The sequence below is a fragment of the Rhinolophus hipposideros genome (genome assembly GCF_964194185.1).
Source record: "Rhinolophus hipposideros genome assembly, chromosome: 7".
Classification (NCBI taxonomy): domain Eukaryota; kingdom Metazoa; phylum Chordata; class Mammalia; order Chiroptera; family Rhinolophidae; genus Rhinolophus; species Rhinolophus hipposideros.
This window is the reverse complement of record NC_138053.1, coordinates 79,581,431-79,605,030: the sequence shown is the minus strand read 5'-3', so window position 1 is coordinate 79,605,030 and position 23,600 is coordinate 79,581,431. Positions and strand designations below refer to the sequence as shown.

Here is a 23,600-nt window from a genome sequence, read left to right as displayed (position 1 = left end):
TTAAAAGCAAATATTCTGGAGTTGGGTTACCTGGGTTCAAATCTTGGCTTCACCAATTACTAGACGTACAACCTTTAGGCGTTTATCTTCTTGGACCTCGATTTTCTCGCCTATTGACATGAGGGTTATGAAGTTTATAATGGCATCTACCTCATAAGATTGTTATGAGGATGAATTAAGTTAACACAGTGTTTAGAGTGTTGGTACATAAAGTATGAGAACCAAGGTATATTCAGTGATTGATTAAAGCAAAGGGCCAAATGGTATACAGACTAGGCTATCATTTGTGTAAAAAAGAATGGAAATAAAGACTACATATACCTAGCTCTTTATGTTTGCATACAATAAATATTTTACAATAGATACAAAGGGAACTATGACATTAGCTGTTTTCAGAAGGGGAAACTGGGTATTTGGAGGAAAGATTGAAAGAAGAGTTTTTACTGTGTACTTTTTTACCTTTGGATTTTGAACCATGAGAATTATTACCTAGTTCAACAATAAGTTAAAAATTAAACACACGCACATACCTATATCATGTAGGTTTTTGTTGTGGTGGTTGTTAATTAAGGTTTTATTGAGCCAAAATTCTAGCCAAAACCCTGGTCTTGGGGCATGGTGTCAAACCTCCCAGCAGTGTGGCTTAGGTAGAGGAGACATGTCATGGAGTTCTGTTTTTTAATTGAGGCAAAAGTCATACAACATAAAATTAGCCATTTTAAAGTGAACGATTAAAATACATTGGATTTTAATTTAAAAACTAGAGTCTTTAACAAGACCTTTGCCATTTCCTGTCTCTGCTTGTCTTGGCGTTGGTCCCCAAATCAGCCCATTCATTGGGGTCTACTCCCAATGCTACTACCTCTTGGACATCTTCCTTAGAGACTGTTTGAACCAGTCTAGACCTCTTCTGAATTCCTCAGCATCCAGAATCTGTATGATGCCTTGGCCTGTGAACTTAAGTATGTCTTGGAATCACTGTAGTAGGTCTACATCTTCCTCCCTAGGGCTATGCCCTGAGTTCCTCACGGTCAAGGGAGACCCTCCTGTGCATCTTGATATTCCCCCTAGTAATGTCCTCGGTACTTTGACGGGATTATCAGATGGGTGGAAAAGCTTCCAGACCTGACTGAACCACTGGACACGTCTGAACCCTCGAAGCCTCTGGGACGAGGAAACTGTGCCCTCTGCAGGACTATTTAAAAAGTGGTGAGCGAGGAAGTTCTTCTTAGCATAGGCTGGGTAGCTCTCTCAGCTCAGGAACAGGATAAAGGACAATGATAAAGGAAGAGGCTGGGACCCTTCCTTCCCTGTCCTCCTTCACCAGGCCTCCTCTGGGCACATTTACTGAGTCCACAACCACATGAAGCATGTGGTAAGCACTTGGCTTGAGTCAGCTTCTGGGCCAGCCCAGAAGCTGTAGAACTACTCCCAGAGCTGGAAAAAATTCATTTTGAAGAGCCAGGATGGGGAGTGGGGAAGTCACAAGACCCAGAGAAGTAACACAACTAGTCCAAGGTCACAATGCTGGTCAGTGCCCTCCGGGACCTATTTCTACAACACAATATGATTTCTGAACATGAATTCTAATCCACAGTGGTCTGACGCAGGCAACTTAATCTGGTTATTTGTGAGCTTTATCTTTGTCACTTCAAGTCTTCTAAGCCAGTCACAGTCCATTGCAGAACTCCCTTCCATGTTTGTTCCTTTACTCTCTGGGCTGGTACAAAGCTCCAGCCAGGCCCGGGGTGGGCTGGGGCAAGGTGCCGTCTCCCTGACTTGGTCCCATTGCTTGTCCTGTGTGTTCCTGGGCAGGGAAGATGCCAACGTGGGCCTGCGGTTACTCCATCCTGACCCTGTACAGCTGGCTGCCATGGCGATTCGTCAGAGATGCAGCTAAGTCCTCATCCTTGGGCTGATTTGTGCCCATTTCCTCTGCTGGGCAACCTTCCAGCAGCACCTTGGCTCCCTCTCCTAACTTCTGTCTAGGTCTTACTTGGGGATCATGGAAAACTGTGTATCACTTGCAAACTCCTTGAGAGACACAGAAGAGTCAAGAGACTTTTGCAAGTTCTCCAGCACCTGGAAAGGCCACGCTGCAATTTCAACTACTCTATGCCTAGGAGCACGGGAGGGGAAGGAAGAGCATCAGCAGAGCTACCACACTCCAAAAGTCCCACACAGGGTGTGAGACTCAAATCCACTCACCTCAGGTCCCCAAAATGAGAAGGTAACCGTGAGGCAGGCATAAATACCTGCTTCTAACTCTGTTTTCTGTCTCTGCCAATACAGCTCTCTCCCCAGCTCAGAGCCCTGGAGTGTGTGTGTGTGTGTGTGTGTGTGTGTGTGTGTGTGTGAGAGAGAGAGAGAGAGAGAGAGAGAGAGAGAAGAGGGTGTGTGTGTGTGTGTGTGTGTGTGTGTGTGTGTGTGTGTGTGTGTCTGGAGTGGGACGTAGAGTGGGAGGGAGGAACCAGCAGGCAGAAAAACCTGTTATTTTGGTTGGTTCTCCATTTCAAATTTCTCTTGACTCATTCCAGGATAATAGCAGTCAAGATCTGGTACCTGATTCAGAGATGACCTCCAGGAGAGAGGAATGAAAAAAGCTTGTTGATGTCTCAAATTATTAAGATTGACGTAACTTAATGTTTCTCATGTCATTCAATCATCTGAAGGCTGGGTACCACAAAATAAAACTAATGTGCTGTTCTTTCTTGAATTTTAACTGAGATCAAACATTAAGTTTAGATCTTAGCATTTCTGGTACTACAGAGCTGGTTGTGGAAAAGTGAGGGACCTGGCATCCAGGCTGTTTATTCTCTAATTTGAAGGAAGATGGCACTGAGAGAATCTTCTCTTCCTTCCAAGTTGTTTTTATTTTTTTTAAATCGGGGAATATTGGGGAACAGTGTGTTTTTCCAGGACTCATCAGTCATTATCCTACAACCCATTTGTGGAGGGCGAAGCTCACCGGCCCATGTGGGAATAGAACTGGCACCCTGTTGTTCAGAGCTCACACTCGAACCAACTGAGCCATCCAGCCGCCCCTCTTCCTTCCAAGTTTTGCTGGGGCTGAATGTGGTTAGAAACTCTGGCACAACAGTGGGAGGACACCTCTTTTCCACAGAGGAGGGCCAGTGGCGTTTGGAGCCTACTGGTGATCTTAGAGAGAAGGAGGAAGCTATTGCTGTAATAAGTGCGCGGAGAACCTTCCCAAAGAAAAACAGGCCAAGCATGCCTCCCCACTGGGATATTTGATCTTTGCTCAAAGTGCAGTCAGGACTGTTTTGAGCTTGGCTAACCCATTCCCACTCACTGAAAACCTGAAAGGCTTATTGTTCAGGTGGCTGTAAAAGAACATAGAGGTTGTGAAAGACCCACTGTTTTATGTTTGAAATAGGCTTCTGTCTCAAGGTTCAAATGTATTCAAAACTGTTTTTTAAAAATCCTTTTTGTCCAAAAGGCAAAAAGAGAATGTAAGAAATGGAAATGGCTAAGCTGCAAAGAAACATCTCCATATTTTTTACAGAGTAACTTCCCTTGAGCACGGTTAATGATCAGCCATTTCCACATTCCCCTATTTCCCTCCAGAACACTGGAGTCTATTCACCATTCATTTACCTGGACTTTGGAACAGATTCTGAAGGCAGCCAAGTAAAGCACCAAACAAGCCAGTCTCAGACTTTGCAAATATCTTGCGTAGTTTTAAGAAGTCTGAGAAGAAGTATTATGGCTTAGCTCACCTGGGGGCCCAGAAAGAGAGGGGGGAAGAAACCACTCGATCTCTCACCCGGCGTGAGGCATCGACTGAAGAGAAAATATTAAGAGGAACTTAATCTGGCACCTCATAAGGTCAGAGAAGTTAACTGATTCATTTTCAGAAAGGAGTCTCTCGGCTTTGCCTTTTTCCTGGCCTCCTTGTAGGCTGGGGTAACACCTTCCCCCCTCCCCAGAGGAAAGGCTGTGTCCTCTTGGTCAGAAACGGAATGCCCCACATGAGCCTATGAGGCTGGCCTCAGAGGGAGCAGTGCCAAGTACTAGATTGGAGAAGTGAGAGCAAAGGGCAGGACCTAGCACCGCAAGTGGCAGGATGGGAGGCTGGAAGACCAAGTTGGAGCTACAGTTTACGGCTCCCTAAATACCATGCTAAGGGCTTGGGAATTTACCCTTAGATACGTGGAGCTACTGGAGGGTTTCCACACTCTAATAGCAATACATGCCTAAGGATAATTCTTTTTCTTTTTAAAGAATATTATGTAGTAATTATTTAAGACTTAGTAAGTAATCATTTGTGTGGTAAAAGTTATTATAGAAACAGAGATTAGCAAACCTCCTAATCAAATAGAAATAAAAGCCCAAAACTGAACATGCCATAATCATTCTACACAGAAGTAACCACTGGAAACATTTGGAGGATTATATATATATATATAATATATATATATATATATATTATATATATATTATATATATATATATGCTCATGCATTAAAACAAAAAAGATCATACTTTGTGCATCATTTTATAATCTGATGTTTTCATTAGACATTATAAAGTAAATTGCTTCATGTGTTACGATCCTGTATAGTTTTTAACTTTTTTCCAGACCTAGTATTCCTGATAGAGCTGACACCCTCTCATGGGGTGTCAACGCTTCAGGAAATATATTTGAATTTATAGATTTGTATACTTATCTGATTAGATTTAATGCTTTAAGACAAAGTCTGAAGTTCAGGTGGTAGGTCAAAGGCTCTCTTTCTCTTTATTGGTATATATTTTTGTGTATTTAAGAAAACAGTAAGGAAGATCATTCAAAAGCTGACTGAGCCAGTGCCCGTCTGCTTTTGCCTCTGAGATATTGGTATTACTAGCTCAGACCTGATGATTTTTCAATCTTTATAACCTTTGTCAATCTGGTTGACAAAAAGTCTATTACCTTTGTTTTTTAATTTGTGTTTATTTGATTACTAGTAAGGTTGAAAATTTGTTTTCATATAGCTACCGGCCATCTATATTTTTTTGAGAATATATACTTTCTTTTGAGAATCGTCCACCCTTGTACCCTTTTAAAGAAAGAAGTTTTTTATCTTCTTATTGTTACCAAAGTATTCCATGTTCATTATCAAATCATCTGAATCAGTTAAAAAAAGTCATCCAGGATCTTAAAACTTGAAACCCAGAGATAACAAATGTTAATAGTTTTGAGTTAGGACTTTTTGCATTTGTGTGTGTGTGTCTGTGTGTGTGTGTGTGTGTGTGTAGATGCATGTATTGCAAAAGTGGGCTCTTACACAGATACTGGTTTTATATACATTATTTGTGAACATCTCATGACAATAAATACATTGCTACATCAATATTTGTAATGATACACTACATAGACGTCCTATTTTTTCAATTCTGACCATTTAGGTAGTAAATCTTTATGTCTGTGTCCAATTCTTTTCTTAGTGGAATCAGATTCAAATGCTTTGAACATCTCTATCAATGTCAACTCTTTGGTATATTATGTTGTAATGGCTTCCACAGTTATTTCTTAAAACTTTATCCTAGGATACTGTTAGTTTTATATTTTTAGTAGTAAAATTCATGGTTTGATTTTCATATATTGAACCAGGCTTGCATTAGAAGATAAACTCCACTTGTTTGTGGTATGTTTTGGGGATCACGGTAATGTTGATCTCACAAAATAAGTTGGGGTTGAGCCCAGGAAAACAATTATAAAATTATTTATAAATAACTTTATGGGGTCACTTACCCTAATCTCCTCCCTCTCCCCAATCTGCCCAGTATGTTCTAGTTCCCTGGGATGCCCCTTTTCGATCCTTTGATCTGATACCTGGGGCTTTGGTTACCACACCCTGCCATACTCTCCTGTGGTTGCACTCATGTTCCAGGCGAAGCAGTGATTTACCTCTGGAGGGAGAAATATGGCAAACTGTCAGTTTGATGATACTTCAGTTCTGGTCTTCTCCAATCTCTCTGCTACTAATTACATTTCAGAGTCCTCAGATTGCTGTTCTAAGCATTTTATCTAGATGTTATTGTTGCATTCAGAGGGAGAAACAAGGAGGAGGGTGCTTACTTCAGCTTACCCAGAACTGAAACTCATAAATTTAGTTTCAATTAATAATTTAGTTGCAGCTCCCTCTCCAGTTCACCCTCTACTAAGCCCTCTCCTTTTCATTTCTTTTGATGTACACTAAGATTTCACAAAAACAAAATAATTAAGAACTTATATAATTAAGAATTTTGCCATCTAAGAAACCTTATTTTCCTTTTAGGCCGTCTTTGCTCTTTTCAACTCCCACAGGCCTTTTCTTCGACCTGTTTCTCTTGGTCCAACTAAAGAGCAGACAGGAAGCCAGGCAGGCTGCTCCAATGTTACTATGAGACTTTCAGGAGGTAGTTTGTTCTCTACTCTGAAATAAGGGATTGCCTTAAAGCTGTAGCTTGTTTAAATTTTAGGCCTCTTTCTTGATTATTTCTCTTGCAACAATCAAAGAAGGAAATGCATCAAGTATTTATGACTGTCCTTTATACTAAATGTGGGTGACATCAAGTGTGCTAATGTATAGGAAACACATGCTCACAGAAGTGAAGAATTTTGGAACTGAAAGTAATTTTAGAGATTCTCTGCCTCAGTTTAACAGACTCTTCCTCATTGGAAGAATCCATAGGCAACATGGCTGGAACTGGAGATGTAATAAAACTAAATACCCACAGGGTCAGGCTGGTAGGCAAAACAGGGAGCCATAGAGGCGGCTGTGGTAAACTGTCCAGAAGAGGCTCTGTCTTTAAGTTTATCCTCTAGAGCAGGGGTGTCCAAACCTTTTTCAACGTTTTTGACCAAGGGCCATACGCGGTAAAATACACAAACAGCCGGGCCACTCACTCAAGGTGGAGTACGTATTGCCTCACCTGGTTTATTTAAGTAAACTAAATATATTTTTGGAATTTGCTGCAGGCCAACAAAAAATGGATTGCGGGCCGCAGTTGGCCTACGGGTTGGACACCCCTGCTCGAGGGAGTGCCCATTACTCTCAGCTTTAGGTAATTTTTGCCATTTAGCAACACGTGCCCTGTATCATCAGTTCTTCCAATTTTTCAAGATAAGTCAAATTGGGATTTTTGAGTGAAATCTTTTAGTATTGGTGGCTTAGAGTTAGTTGCTAACAGTGTGTGGGCCAAGTAAGACACAGCTAGCTATATAGTATGTAAGACACCATTTCTTATTTTTTAAATTTTTTTTTAATAACAAGCCTTTAGTACTATTTGACTTTTTTTTTAAAAAGATTTTATTGGGGAAGGGAAACAGGACTTTATTGGGAAACAGTGTGTACTTCCAGGACTTTTTTCCAAGTCAAGTTGTTGTCCTTTCAATCTTTAGTTGTGGAGGGTGCTGTTCAGCTTCCAGTTGTTGTCCTTTCAGTCTTAGTTGTGGAGGGCGCAGCTCAGCTCCAGGTCCAGTTGCCGTTTTCTAGCTGCAGGAGGCACAGCCCACCATCCCTTGCGGGAGTTGAACTGGCAACCTTGTGGTTGAGAGGACAAGCTCCAACCAACTGAGCCATCTGGGAGCTCAGAGGCAGCTCAGCTCAAGGTGCCGTGTTCAATCTTAGTTGAAGGGGGCGGAGCCCACCATCCCTTGCGGGATTTGAGGAACTGAACTGGCAACCTTGTGGTTGAGAGCTCACTGGCCCATGTGGGAATTGAACCGGCAGCCTTCGGAATTAGGAGCATGGAGCTCTAACCGCCTGAGCCACCAGGCTGGCCCCCAAGACACCATTTCTGACTTCTGGCTGGTAAAAGTTAAAATGCAGAGCAAAGGAGATGGATTTTTTTTTCTCTTTACTTAACCACTGACCTATGAAAGAGATACAACTTTGTAAGTTCTTTAGAATAAAGGGGGATGGGGAAGGCTGATGGGTAGGGCTTTGGAGACCAAAACTGGGATACTTAAAATCTATTTGCTCCCCATGTCTTGAGTATTATAATTCTACAGAAAGAGGCTTGGCTTAAAAAACACATCTAGGTGGTACATGGCATAAAGGTTTAAAGCTCGGACTTTACATCAAGTCTAACTTTCTGATGATCTGACCCAATTCGAGACTATATCATTCAAATGATCTTTTATTATAGCAAGCTACTTAACCTCAAACCCTGGTTTGCTCAGTGTAATAAATACCTACTATGTGGTGTTATGAGAATGAAATAATATGTACTTTTAAACAGTGATGTGGAATCGCTGGAAGGTCTTTTGAGAAGCAGTGACATGCTCAAACAGATGCTTTAGGAGGAATTATCTGGGGGTTGTAAGCTGAACAGTGTAGATACTGGGGGCAGAAAGAAAAAAAAAGCAAGACTGGAATTCGGAGAGACAGGATTTGGAAATAATTTTAACAAAGGGAGTATATAAAACTTGGAAAATGGATGAGATCATTAATAGTATGTGCATATACAGAAGGTGCCGATGACATCACTATAAAAAGTGTTATTTGGAAGCAGCAGAAGTAGAGAAGAAATGTTCAGAGGTAGGAGGAAAAACCCCAGGAATTTCAGTGCCATGGAAAACAAGGGAAACGTTAAGGAGGTGTAGCAAAACCAGTACCCATTTTTCCAAAATCTTATTTATAAATCTTATTTTGGCTGTCATGAAATAATTATCAACTTTGAGGCAACTGGCCACTTGAGTTCTATCCAAATCTTTACTAGGTACATAGACTAATAGTATAATAGTGTTGTTGTTTTTTTAAACTTTTGTTTTAACCTTTAAGTGTGCTTTTCAAGGACCCATCGGCTCCAAGTCACGTAGTTGTTTCAGTCTAGTTGTGGAGGGCACAGCTCACAGTGGCCCATGTGGGGATTGAACCAGCAACCTTGCTGTTAAGAGCACTGCTCTCTGACCAATTGAGCTAACCGGCCACCCCAATAGTGTTTTTTATTTATTTATTTATTTATCCCACCCCCCCCCCCGCCCCAGGCCCCATAGTGTTTTAAACTTGGAAAAAATCCCATCATTTTATATCCTTTCATACGTAATGCCAGGACCTTAACCAAAATCTTAAAACAGGTCGTTTTAATTTTGAACACGGCAACAACATATTTGGAAAGTGACCTCCATCCATTTTATTGCTGAAGTTAACATTTTTAAAAAGCTCTTTTTTCAAATGATAGTTGTTCCATAGCTATTTATATTAGAAAATACTTATAATCTTCTTTCCCATATCATCTCTTATCCCTCCTATGTGGTTCCAACTATATACACAGTATGGTTTTGAACAAATTCACTCCATTGGCCACTCTCTTTAGACTTATCACTTAAAAACTAATGCTCAGAACTAAACTGGGCATTATTCCATAAGCCATACTCCAGATATGGTGGGACCAATGCCAAGTGTAGGACAACTACATGAAGTAATCCGCCTTGGTCCGTGGGGAATACATTCCAAGACCCCCAGTGGATGCCTGAAACAGAGGGTAGTTCCGAACCCTATATATGCTGTTACCACCTACGTAAGTTTAATTTATAAATTAGGCACAGAAAAAGATTTAATAAAATAGACCAATTATAACAGTATGCTATAATGTTATATGAATGTGGTCTTTCTCTGATAACCAATCTAACCTAGACAGCTACCAGGTGACTAACAGGTGGGTAGTGTATATAGAGTGGATATGCTAGACAAAGGGATAATTCACATCGCAGGTGGGATGGAGTAGGATGGCATGAGATCTCACCCTGCTACTCAGAATGGCACATAATTTAAAACTTAAGAATTATTTCGGGTATTTTAAATGTAGTATTTTGGACCATGGTTGACCATGGGTAACAAATTGTGGAAAGTGAAAATGTGGATAAAGGGGTGAAAGAACTACTGTTCTCTTTTGGATATCACTGAGATATATAGAACACAAGCTCCTCTGTTAACAGGGTTCCAATGCTATCTCACTAATGTTGCTTGTGTTAAGTAGGTTTTAATTTCCCTCCAACCGCCCACAGTATGCACTAAAAGGCAGGCCTGCTTTTATCTGCATTTACATTGCACACTAACTTGCACTGAAAATACAGCTCGCTGTTCTTAAACAGCTCATACATAGCAAAACTTGAGGTAAATTCAACACCCTGGACTTTTTCTCATCAGGAACCTGTCATGCTGCATTATCCTGTGTATCTTTAATATGGGGCCCATCCAGATCCAAGCCATAGGTATGTTGTTTTTCCTTTCTACTTCTGAACTCTTTCATATTCATACTTTATATTAGGATAAAGTGAACATAGCTTTGTACTTAATATGGAACCAGTTTAAATACTGTCCAAAAATATTATTCAGATTTTATTTTACATCTAATATTATTACACTAAACAAAGGAAGGCTAAAATTACCTGTAGTTAATAAAATTTCTTAGGGCATGGGGATATGATGATTTGCTGAATATCCCAATTAATTTATTGCTTATATATTGTATGGCTGATAACACCTTTAATACTGACTTAAAAATACAATTTGGTTTTGGACTATAGAGTACGTTATGGTCAGTGCTATAAAGCATGTCAAGTAAAGTATGATCCACGTACCATTTGCATCAGAAACACCTATAATTAGAGAAATTCTGATTTGGTATGATCCTATAGTGCTTGGTAAAAATGAAGTTTCCTGTATGAACTGACATGGAGTAATTGCCAAGGCTTCAAGATACAGTAATTGAAAAAAAGGTGAGGTGAGGAATAATATGCACAGTATGCAGCCATCTGTGTAAAGCACAGGCGTGCACATTCATGCTTCCAGACCACGTATAGGACATACAAATGATAACACTGCCTGCCTCTGGGATGGTGCTAAGGCAAGGGAAGGCAGGACACATTTTATGCCGTATACTCCTTTACACCTTTTGACTTGTGTAACATGTATGAACCATCCATTCAAATGAATACTTAAGAGAAAACCATCTTAAAAAGCACATTCTCAGGCTTATTCTGAATCCCATCATAATCTTTGTAATTAGGGCTTAGAAAGCTTTTTAGAATGTTCCCCAGGTGATTCTCATAAAGTCAAATTTGAGACCACTGCTATGACTTATCTATGACACTACAGTTTTCCCTTTATTGGGAAAATTTTTAATAATTAGCTGTAAAATTCAGTATTAAAAAAATGGTGGATTCTTACAAGTAACTGTTTATAACTTAAATTCACAACATATTGACAACAAAACAGTATGACCATGAAAAAGTTGATGTTTCTTTTCAATAAGCAGGAAAAAAATAAGTTAAAATGCTATTGACTTAAAAAATTATATACGTTTTGGTAGGCTGTTCATGCAATTTTGCATTTTTAATTCTAGCTTAATTCAAAGAAATAGAAAAAAACAATAGTGGTGAAGACCAAATTCTAATTTGGAATGCATTATATAATTGGGGGTGGGACAGAGAAATCACTTTTATTTGGGTTATCATTAAATTACTGTAACATGGGCCGGCCCGGTGGCTCAAGTGGTTAGAGCTCCATGCTCCTAACTCCGAAGGCTGCCAGTTCGATTCCCACATGGGCCAGTGGGCTCGCAATCACAAGGTTGCCGGTTCAACTCCCGCAAGGGATGGTGGGCTGTGCGCCCTGCAACTAGCAACGGCAACTGGACCTGGAGCTGAGCTGCACCCTCCACAACTAATACTGAAAGGACAACTTGAAGCTAAACGGCACCCTCCACAACTAAGATTGAAAGGACAACAACTTGACTTGAAAAAAAAAAAAAGTCCTGGAAGTACACACTGTTCCCCAATAAAGTCCTGTTCCCCTTCCTCCATTAAAAAAAAAAATTACTGTAACATAAGCATGCACTAATAACAGGGAAAGCCAGCCCGAGATGCAAATACCAGATAATTAGTTGCCAAAACAAGTGGTTCAAGAATGCATTAGAGCAGGTTGATAACCAATGCTGCTCAAGTTTGTATTTTTCTTTAAAAATCGTCAAGAAGATACTACAGAATGTTCAATCCACGTTATTTCATATAATATGGTTAATGTGAGTCTAGCCACAGCTATGTAAACAATTAGGCCATGCAAAAAATAAATACCAAAATAATTATTTTAGCAAAATATTTAAATGGCACCAATTGTGTATCTGGATGAAGACATCCAAACCAAAAATTTAAAACATGCGACAAAAACATTTTTAGAACATAATTCCAAGATGAAGGGAGCAGTATGGCAAATGCTGAGCATAAACTTTGAAACCCCTCAATTTCAACTCTATCACTTAAATTGATGTGTAATCTTTAGTTTGCTACTTTGGGCTTCAATTTTCTCATCTGAAAACTAAGAAATATAGCACCTTCACTTATTGTGATGATAGTTTTAAACGGGAAAACATGAAAAGACCAAACAAGCATGGTATCTGTCATTAGTATGTGACAAATTTCAGTTATTTTCTTCTCTTTTAAGATAACTGTGAAAAATTCCAAAAATTTACTGGGTGACTATTCAAGAGTAAAATGAGACCCAGAAAAATGAAATTTTAAAAAAAGAAAAAGGCTTGCACAATTTACATATATGTGAAAAACTTGAAAGAAAAACCCAAGTCTCCTGTTCTTGTACCCCCATGGTCTTCTACAGTCTCCTGGTTCTCTGAGAGACCGGAAGAAGCTTCTGACCCAAGAAAAAAATGAACCAATATGGTATTGAATTATAAAATTTTCTGGAAATTATGGGCTCAGGCAACAAACAGTTGTCAGGAATAACAAGATGTAAGTACCCAATACATTTGAATATGGTTTTACTGAAGCATAAGTCATTTCAAAGCAAAAGCAGTTTATGATGTCAATTCTAACATATAATACATTTAAGTCATTATATGAACTTAAGTTTTTATTTGTGTATTTCACTGTAGTGCTGACAACAAAATGACATCTGTGTACCAGAGCATACATACATCAACAGTAAGATGTAACTTTTCATTACACCACTGCTAGGATATTTAGCTTTTTGTAGGACACATAAGCATTTAAGATGGCCACACCAAATAATTGTTTTTTTCCCCTTAGATAACCTTAATTTTTTATCAGTAATACTTTATCAACCTCACTGTTAATAGAACTGTAAATTATCTGGGTGATGGGGTGTGGGGGTAGAGGGGGAAAGAATCATTCAATTGTGTTATATATAATAGTCGCTAGAGTAATCTCACACATACCAATAAGGAACTGTCATCATAATTAAGGGCTAGTTACTGTTGTTAGTTGCACAACAATAAGGTTCTTTTCAAAATATTGGTTAGCCCACTTATAGTATGAAAAATGCCCTTTCCACTTACGCAGAAGAAAAAATATTCAGAAAGTTATTTTTGGCCTTGCTATGTCAAAAAGTCAACTGTACAAAGATCTACGTGTCAAACCTAAAATTGTAATTTTAAAAGTCTATTAAAAACAAAAACGTCATGCATTTTTATTATTAATTATGCAGAGGCTTTAAAACTGTTGCAAGACCATATAGTATATATTAGCTTTTATACTGCTAATGCACAACTAACAGCAAACTTGATTAGATTAACAGAAATCTGTCTTAATTACACCTTTATATATCACACTAGAGAAACAAATGCCACAAGATCTGCAGAAACATTCAGTTCTGAGCACTTAAATGGCAGGATAACCTTTTGTGTTGTAATCCATCACATATAGAGTAACAAAACAAAAGGAAAAAATTCTGCAGTCTCACGTTACAAAAAAACGTACTGCTGTAAAACATTAAGAAGGGATAAAGGTATCATCTATAACACAAAGAAATAACTAGTGTCAGAACAAACAAAACCTCTAAATAAAAATCTCAAAATACACATAGCAACTGAAGCACAAATACTGCATTAAATACAGTAAAGATATTTAATAAGACTAGTTAATAAAAGACACAAAAATAAGGGGAACTAGGATAACCAGTAAATAAAACCAAAATAATGGGGAAAACATCTGAACCACTGTTTTCCCATAGTTGGAGCACAATTCTTTTGGGGGTGTCTTTCCATTCATATAACACCTAACACTGTACATTAAGATTTTAATGTCATAGAAAAACTTGGTTCTTCCATGAAATTCTTGATAAATTTTTCAAAGTAGACATTATCATGAATGAAAAACAGCCAACAAATGGGCATCTGTTGTTTTTATCACTGTAGATTTACAGAAACTTTTTAAAAGTTATCATAATCTTTTTTGTCTTTTTTCCCCTCAGCTTCAAATCCATCAACTCCATCGCTATCCCTTCTTCGTTTCCTGTTGTTGTGAATGTTAAAACGTTGGCTCATTTGGGGTAATGGATCCATGCCTAGAACTTTGTGTATCTGGCGGAATGCAAGGAGTCTCAACGCAAACTGTAACAAAGAGTCAGAAGTTAAGAGTTAATATAAAAAACAAAAAAATTAGGTATTATGTTCATTAAAAAAAATCTGAAATAATATACAGCAAAAGAAAAGTGTCCACTTATTCAGTGAACCCCTTTTTGGGTCATAGTCACATATTTCCCCATTTTCACACACTCACTCAATCACCCAGATTTACAAAAGGAGGATCATACTTCAACTTGTTAATTTCATGAACTAAGAAAAATTTTCTCTACATGGCTATGTATACAGTCACAAGATCTCATGAAATCTCAAAACCAGAGGGACTTAAGGCACTATTTCTCAAATTTCTAGGAATATACACCCTATAAACTAATTAAACGGCAACTTGAACTATATGATGCAACCCTCAATGTAACTGTTTAGATTATTTTTTGAGATATGATTCCTATATCATAAGATTCACCCACCCTGACAATCACTAATCTACCATTCTGTCTCTATAAATTTTCCTCCTATGAATATTTCATATAAATGGAATCATATGGCTTTTTGTGTCTGGCTTCTTTCACTCAGTATAAGGTTTTCAATGTTCATCCATATTGTAGCATGTATCAGTACTTCATTTCTTTTAATGGCTGAACAATATTCTACGGTGTGGATATACTATATTTGTTTACCCATTCACCAACTGATAAACATCTGGGATGTTTCCACTTTTTGGCAATTATGCAGAATGTTGCTATGAACATTTGTGTACAAGTTTTTGTGTGAACCTGTTTTCAGTTCTCTTGGGTATGTATTCATACACGTAGGAGTCAAACTGTTTTCCAAAGTGGCGCTGTTTAGACTATTTTTAACTCCTCTTTATTTTTTGTCAGATAAAATAGCACATTTAACACATTTCTGGTAACAAAAAGGTAAAGCTATGGGAGTCTTAGATTGATTTTTTTTCATTCATTTATTCAGTTCACGTATTTTTTCCTTTTCCATGATTCTTCTTCAAACAGGATTGATAAATAACAGTGATTGTGATAATAGCTAACGTAAAGGTGAATACTGAGGGAGGTGATAGGGAAAAAAATGATTCATTTGAACTATGGTGTTGGAGGGAGAGCTCTACAGATAACCTGGACCACCAGAAAGACTAACTAAGTGGGTTCTAGAGCAAATTAAGCCTAAAACATCGCTGGAGGCAAAAATGACAAAACTGAAGCTGTCCTACTTAGGGCACATTATGAAAAGGCACGGTTCTTAGGAAAAGACAATAATGCTGGGGAAAAAATACACGGCAGCAGGAAAAGAGGAAGACCAAATATGAGATGGATTGACTCCATAAAAGAAGCCCTAGGCATCAATCTGCAGAGCTGAGCAGGGCTGCTGAGGACAGGACACGGTGGACATCACTCATTCACAGGGTCGCCAGGAGTGGCAGCCAACCCAATAGTACACGATACACACATTAAAGTTCCACATGTGAATTTATTCAATCCTCCCAACAATCCTGCTTGAGACAAAAACTGCTTTTATCCCCATTTTATAGATGAGATGGCAGAGCTGGAATTCAAACCCAAGGGGTCTTGACTCCAGAGCCCACCACACTTTTAATTACCTCATTAAATGGCCTTCCCAGTGGCAGGAAAAGGTAAACTATAACAATAATTCCACAAACTACACATCACATCACATCACACCAGTTCTGTGCAACCGGAGGACATAGTTTCTCTACTGACCTTGATATGCATGCTGCTGCATTTTTATATTTACGTAATACACTTAATTAGACACACATAGTTAAAATAACAAAATTTAAGGGTTTATCAGGGAAATCTAGTTTAAATTATAATACCTTCTAAGGGCTTACTTACTAAAGCAGCAGCAGAATGAATACTACACAGTATTTCTTCTGAAAGACAGTTATTAAAAAAAACCTTACGGGTGGTGACCCACCAAAGCTTTGGGATTAGGAACACACAGGTACCTGTGCACTGGATGTGATGTCTTCACGCTGCTGGTCAGTCATTGTTGCCAAGGTGTCAAAGGGATCCTTCTCACAAGGATCCAGAAGTCCAGGACTACCTACAGCAATCACCATAGTGAGAAAATAAAATTAGCTTTTTGTCAAAGAAAGAAGCGTTCTTATTCAATTATCAAATATACAAACATTAAAAATGAAGTAAAGTTTACCTTTAAGAATAATCCCTGAAGAAATGCATTCAAAAACTCTTCTCAGTGCATCTCCAGGGCTCTGAGGACTAGAAGCACTACTGATTGCTTTCTCTACCAGTAACTCCATAGCCTAAAAATAAAAACGTAAGAAAATGTGTTTAACAGTTTACAGACCAAAGAAATTATCCATCTGCAAACACTAGAATGACAAACTACTTAATGAAAATTAAAACTTTTAAAGACTTCAAAAGTTACATAGAACAAACCACAAAAACAAAAAAATTACAATATAAAAACCATCAAAATTAAATATGTAATGAAAACAAAACTCATAAGGCAGTATGTAATTTAGATTTTTAAAAGATTTTACAATTTATATTTAATAAAGAAAAATGTAAAGTAGATTAATAGGTTTTTTAAACTATTTTTATTGTTATCCTTTACTATACAATTACGAAAGTCCTTAAAATTCTTTAGATATTTAGAGCTAACATACATTTGTTCTTTAATACCTACAGGCTCATGATACTAAGGAGTTAGAGCAGATCAATCTTATACTAAGAAGACTTTTGTTTTTTTATTTTACAAACAATGTATATTACCTAAATTTTCATTTAATGCACAACTGAACTTCTATTATCCCTAAGGAAAATACACATTATGCTTTCACAATGAATAAAAGACAAAAGTAAAAGCACAGATTTAGATAGCAGCCTATCTGGGAAGTATTTTGAAGCGTCTATTAAAAAATTTGCTTTCATACAGATTTTTAAAATTAAGACCTAATTCCCATGACAAGATTCACTCTTTTCAAGTATACAACTCAGTGGCTTTAATACACTTACAAACTTGTTCAATCATAAATACTCTCTAATTCCAGAATACTTTCATCACTCCCAAAAGAAACTCCATACCCATTAGTAGTCATTCTCCATTCTCCCTTTCCTTTAATCCCTGGCAACCACTTAATCACTTTCTATTCCGATAGATTTACCTATTCTGGATATTTCATACAAATGAAATCATGTAAAATGTGACTTTTTTTGTCTGTCTTCCTTCACTTAGTACAATGTTTAAGGTTCACCCATGTTGTAGCTTTTAACTTAAATTTTAAATAAGATCACCAATAACAATTCCAAGGAAGTAAACAGATTGGAACTACAATGAAATCCTTAAAATGATACTGAGGCTGAAAATACCTTAGTGAGAATCCAATTTTTAGTTGTGTACTTAAAAAGCTCATAAATTTAATCAGGGGGAAAAACTATGTCAAGTTATTCACTCCAAGGCCATTACTCAAATCTTTTAACTAAGAATTCTATAAAGTTTCACACAGGAATATTGCAGTCCCACACAAATTAGGAATAAGTTATAAGAGAGACGGGAATTTAAAGAGACAGTGCACATTAACAACAGTAAAATATGACAACTGGCAGCACGAAGATTGAAATAAAATTGAAAATAATGTTCATAGTGATAAATGTAAATCACAACTAAAAAAATTAAGAGGTTCAGTTTTTCCAGTTTAATAATGCAGAAGATGTCACGATTTTTTAAACGATTTTTATTGAAATTTTTCAGTATTTTAAGTAATCAACTGCAGTTTTCAAGACACCTCTATGAATGTGTAATAAATTTCTATTTCAAACAAATCAAGTATTATTTTAAGATATCCGACAGAATGTGAAATTCTGAAGGATAAGTTGAATGTCACATATTTTGAACCCCTTTGTCTAGCATAAATGGCCAGCAAGTAGAAAATACTTAATGTGTTTATGAAACAGAAAACTTTTGGAAAGAATGTGAAAATAATCCTACTGATAAAAGAAGTCAAGAATAACAAGCAAATTACTTACTGATGTTAGGCTTAAAACACCAAACATAAAATATGCAACTTTCCAAACTTTTACTTAGTACCTTTAGAAAATATTAAGGGAAAAACAAGTATTAAATAATCACCTATAACCTGTATGTCAAGATAGAGAATGTTCCAAGTAATTCAAACCTTTCTCAAAAATTGCTTGTTGACTGGCCTAAGAAGTGGGAATTTGTGATTTATACTTGCATATAAAGGTAGAAACTAATTAAAAATAAGAAACAAATGATTTACTTATGAAAAACAAAAAGTCAACGTATTTAAACACGATGAAACTAAGTCAAGTATCTGACTTCTAGGTCAGATCATCTACTGTGAAAGTAAGCAATTTAAAAATGTTAATTTTCTACAGAACATGGCTATTCTCCAATAGATGTCTACAGTTTGCGGCTTTCCTAAGCAATAGAAGTGGAATACATGTGATTTATGAACTCTAAAATGTATGTATTCATAAGTAAAAGGACAATATGAACGATGAACAGAATCAAATTAGGGAAATGATAATTAACTATAATATAAAGGATCTTGGTAGCTAAAGTTATTTAAAGAGAAAAATTCTCTACATTAAATGATTTGAAATCAATTATTGTAATATTTGCTTTAAAAAAGTCAGGAAGCATATTTTTCTTCCCCAGCTCTAGTAATATTAACAACAATAATGCTAGTTACAAAGTGGCAGGTACCATGCTAAGCACTTTAAATGCATTTAATTTTCATAACTAGATGCTATTATGCCACAATTTTAAAAATTAAAAAGAAAATTTAAAGAGGTTAAGTAGCTTGTCCAAAGTTATACAGCTAGAAGGTGAAAAGACTATGATTTGAACCCAGTCTGTGACTCAAAATCCTTTTTTTAAACTACAACTGCATCTCAATAAATATTTTTTTTATCAATGGGTGATCCAGACAGGTAACAACTAGTTTCCTTGGATATTAGTTTCTAGCTGTGGTAGAGGCCAAGGGCCATATTTTAAAAGACACCTGTGAGATTGTGGTAACACAGATACTTTCATTTGGTGTTGAGTGTAAACTGGTAAAACCTTTTTTAGTATACAACTGGCAAGCTCAAAGGCACACACCAGCAATGCCAGTACTAAAGATTTACTATAGGATTACTGTACTTAAATAAAAACATAAAAAAATTATTCAGTGCAGCTGTTTATCTGTAATGGACTGAAAATTGTTTCCAACACTGGAAACAATCTAACACTAGGAATTCTGGTTAAATAATAGTAATAGTAGCATGATTAAGTAACAATAACAGTAGCAGTTACCCCTTTCACCATCGTAACTGAGTGCTTATTATATTACTAAGCACTGTTCTGAGCCTTTACACACATTAACCAATTTTAATCATCACAATCACCGTTTGGAGATAGATGTAATTCCCATTTTATAGATAAAGATGTTTATGTTATTAAAATAGAATTTTATGAATACAATTACAAGCAATTGTATATATAAAAGCCAATTCTATATTCCAGTTGATATAGAGTAATATTGGTACATGCACGACAGACTTCCATTCCTAAATCCATTTGCAAGATGCTATAACTTTGTATTATACTTATGCACAGCACCTTATTTCATACTTAACAATTCTTTTTTTTAAATTTATTGGGGTGACAATTGTTAGTAAAATTATTCACCACCCAGAGTCAGTTCTCCTTCCATCACCATATATTTGATCCCCCTTATCCTCATCTCCCACCCCCCATACTTAACAATTCTTAATAAAAACTGTCAAGAGTTTACTCACAGCTATTGGTGATTTAGCAGTGAGTGTGCACTTTAGGTGGTTTTGTTAAGGGGTAGCTAAGTGCTGAGTTATTTTCAAGCTAAAGTGAATGAGATGATATAGTCAAAGTACAAGTTGCTGATTCTAAGAAATATCAGTTCTTTGCCTTGAGATGTCAGTGTCCTATCATTTAAAAACTCTTTATTAGTGAGTTTTAAAAGTGACTTTCTTACTATAAGCCACCACCACTAAAATCTAAATTTTTTGCATCTAAAATACTCTTGAAAATTCAATAACATATGTGCAAAGAAATGTTAAATCACACACTTCAACTGCTGTTTGAGCAGAAAGTATAATTATGGCATTTCTCTCAGCTTCTTCTTTGGGAGGGGTCCTTTTACATTTGACAGATCATTCTTTTAAAAAATATAAGCGAGGCAAAATTCACGTAACATAAAATTAACTATTTTAAAGTGAGTAATTCAGTGGTATTTAGTACATTCACTATGTTTTTCAATCACCACCTCTATCTAGTCCAAAATGTTTCCATCATTTCAAAGTAAAGCCCCTTACCCATTAAGCAGTTTGTTCCCACATTCTATCCTTCCCCAAGCCTATGGCAACCACCAATCTGTAGTATGTCTCTATGTGTATTCTGGATATTTCATACCAATGAAATCATATAATGTGTGACCTTTTGTGTCTGGCTTCATTGACATGTTTGGAAGGTTCATCCACGTTGTGACAGATCATTCTTTTGTGTAAAATATTCCTCACCCTAATATATATTGTTTAGAAAGAAAATGTACAATAAACACTTAAGAATTAACTACATACCTTTTCCTAAATTACAGCAGGTATAGCATTCTAGAGGTTTAGATACCATATAGCAATTCTGATGCCAGACTAACCTTACAATAGAACTTTGTATTTTCTTTACTCCATCACTATAGATTCAGGACAAAAGAAAAACTAATTTGAAGGCAGAGTACCATTTTCAATACTCATTGCAGTGGTAAAGGAAGAGCTTAAAAGCAGGCATTGTTAAAGACTTATTCAAACTAAGTAAGTTGAATGCTAAATAAAATTGAAAATAATAAAGCTTGTAAGAATTTCAAATTTCCTTTAAGGAAATCAAGAAGAAAAGTTAGTCTCTGCTTAAGGTGATAGTTAAAACCAAATCCCAAGATCTCTTGGCCCTGAAACATGATTATGATTAAGAAATATGTACAGGGCAGCCAGTTAGCTCAGTTGATTAAGAGCGTGGTGCTCTTAACAACAAGGTTGCCAGTTCGATCCCCACATGGGCCATTGTGAGCTGCTGCCCTCCACAACTAGATTAAAACAACTACTTGTCTTAGAGCTGATGAGTGGGTCCTGGAAAAACACTTAAAATAAATAAAAGTTAAAAAAAATATATGTTACAACACACACTACTGCCAACCAATCAAAACTGTAATTAACTTCAACAAAACACAGGAAAAGGCCAGTGAAAGAACATTTCCAAGAAACTAAGCAGCAAGGCAAACTCTCCATGTAGCTCTTACATTGGCTTTCTAGAAAGAATATGGGGGTGGGGGTTGGCAGGTGAGTGAAAAAATCCAAAAAATTTCACCAATAACCTCCCAATTTGGAGAAGTGAAACAAGTCAAGTTGCAAATAGTCCCAAGAAAAGATATTTTCCTAATTGTAAAAACCTTTCCTGACCATCTTCCATCTCATCATAGAAAGGTAAAGTAATAGAATTCACCATAGTAGAGACCCTTTGTGGATGTGAGGAAGGGAAGAGCAAAAGAATCCTGATTATCCACATCTAATTATCTCTAATAATAAATAGACATTTGGATAACATGTAGATAAAAAATAAATAAGGTAAGATCTTCCAAAGGAGAGGTAGAGATAAATATCAAAGATGGCTGTGAACTCTCAACACAAGGTCCCAAAGTGGCTTCACATACCCAAAACCCCTTTTTGGTTCAAGGAATTGTAAGTTGTTCCTGAAAAGGAGATGACAAACAGGCTCGGAAAACAAATACAGCAGATTCTGCATAAGCAAAGGCTCCATGAGCCCATACTGGGTTTGAAACCTAAAGCCTAAAGGTGTGCCAATGGAACCCACCTCAAAGAGTGGCACAGCACATCTGATCAAGACAGGAGAAAGCACAGCCCATGTCTATAACAAGGCTGCATGCAGCCAAACCCTATTCCGTTTCATAAGCAATCCTCAAGGCAGAGCTCACAGGTGAACAACAAAGGAGAGGTACTTAAAAACGTGACAATTCTTGTTTGGATATCTCAGCATGAAAAGCTGATATTATGAACTGAAGATGCTAAGCACTAACGAGATGAAATAAACAAAACAAACCAGGCATGACATCTTTGTATTTGAGTGGAAAATAGCATGAAAAAAATCTATTCTCTACGGACTTTGAGTGATAATTATAGTTAATTCTATTAGGTTAGTGCAAAAGTAATTGCGGTTTAAAAGGTTAAAAATAATTGCAAAAACCGCAATTACTTTTGCACCAACCTAATAGCTCATTGCTTGTAACAAATGCACTGCTGCTGCAAAATATTGATGGGGAGGCTGTACATGGCAGAGGTGATGTGGGAACTCGTAGTTTCTGCTCAGTTTTGCTGTGAACCAAAAACTGCACTAAAAAATAACTTAAAAAAATAATCCACTCTGGAAGAACCTTTATTTAATGGAGATGTAATCCGCTAATGTTTTGAGTTATAAGAAAACTTGATGCATAGAAGTAGCCAATATAATTAAGAGCTCAAAGGTGAGATGAAAAGATTACAAAGCTAATAAAGAAAATTGAAATGCAAAATAACATTATTATAGAACTAATAAATTTATTACAAGGAGCACAGAGGATTAGGACATAGCTGAAAATCAAGTTACTGCCAAAGAGACAATAACAGGGTACGCAACAATAAAGAGAACAAAGATTAAAATAATCACAAAGACAATAGGTATGCAGGACAAAGAGAATTCAAGAATAATTGGTGTCCCTAAAATAGAGAATAACATTAATTAGACATAATCAAACTGAAAGAAAAATCGAATCTGCAGGACAAAAGAACATAAAGATTTCAATGAAATGCTGATATTAAACAATAGAATCCAGGCCGGCCTTGGGGGCTCAGGTGATTAGAGCACTGCTCCTAAAGCCAAGGTCACCGGTTCGATCCTCACATGGGCCAGTGAGCTACGCCCTGTACAGCTAAGATTGTGAACAACAGCTCTCCCTGGAGCTGGACTGCCTTGAACAGCAGGAGGTTGGCCTGAGCTGCTGCGGGATGCTATGTGTTGCCATGAGCAGCCAGCAGCCGGTGAGAGCTGCCGAGCAGCTGTGCGCGGCCGACAGACAACTGGCGACCAACTGCCTCAGCCGGGGAAGCAAAAGCCTCATAATACCAGCGTGGGCTAGGGAGCTGTGGCCTACACGCTAGACTGAGAAACAATGGCTTGAATGGAGCGTGGAG

At 37.1% G+C, this 23,600-nt stretch overlaps 1 protein-coding gene across 5 annotated transcripts in view; it reads right to left on the bottom strand.

Annotated features, from left to right (window-relative positions):
* Positions 1–12,748: 12,748 nt before the first annotated feature.
* ZFR (zinc finger RNA binding protein) overlaps positions 12,749–23,600 on the bottom strand; it is a 68,613-nt gene continuing 57,761 nt past the window's right edge. For all 5 annotated transcript variants that reach the window (XR_013993611.1, XR_013993612.1, XM_081053215.1 and 2 more), the window contains 3 exons: positions 16,513–16,624; positions 16,307–16,404; positions 12,749–14,355 (listed from right to left, as the gene is read on the bottom strand). Coding sequence is in view for 3 of the 5 variants with exons in the window: in XM_081053215.1 (XP_080909341.1) it covers positions 14,176–14,355; positions 16,307–16,404; positions 16,513–16,624 (390 nt within the window). In the remaining 2 variants the exon portion in view is untranslated. The remainder of the gene's footprint in view (positions 14,356–16,306; positions 16,405–16,512; positions 16,625–23,600) is intronic.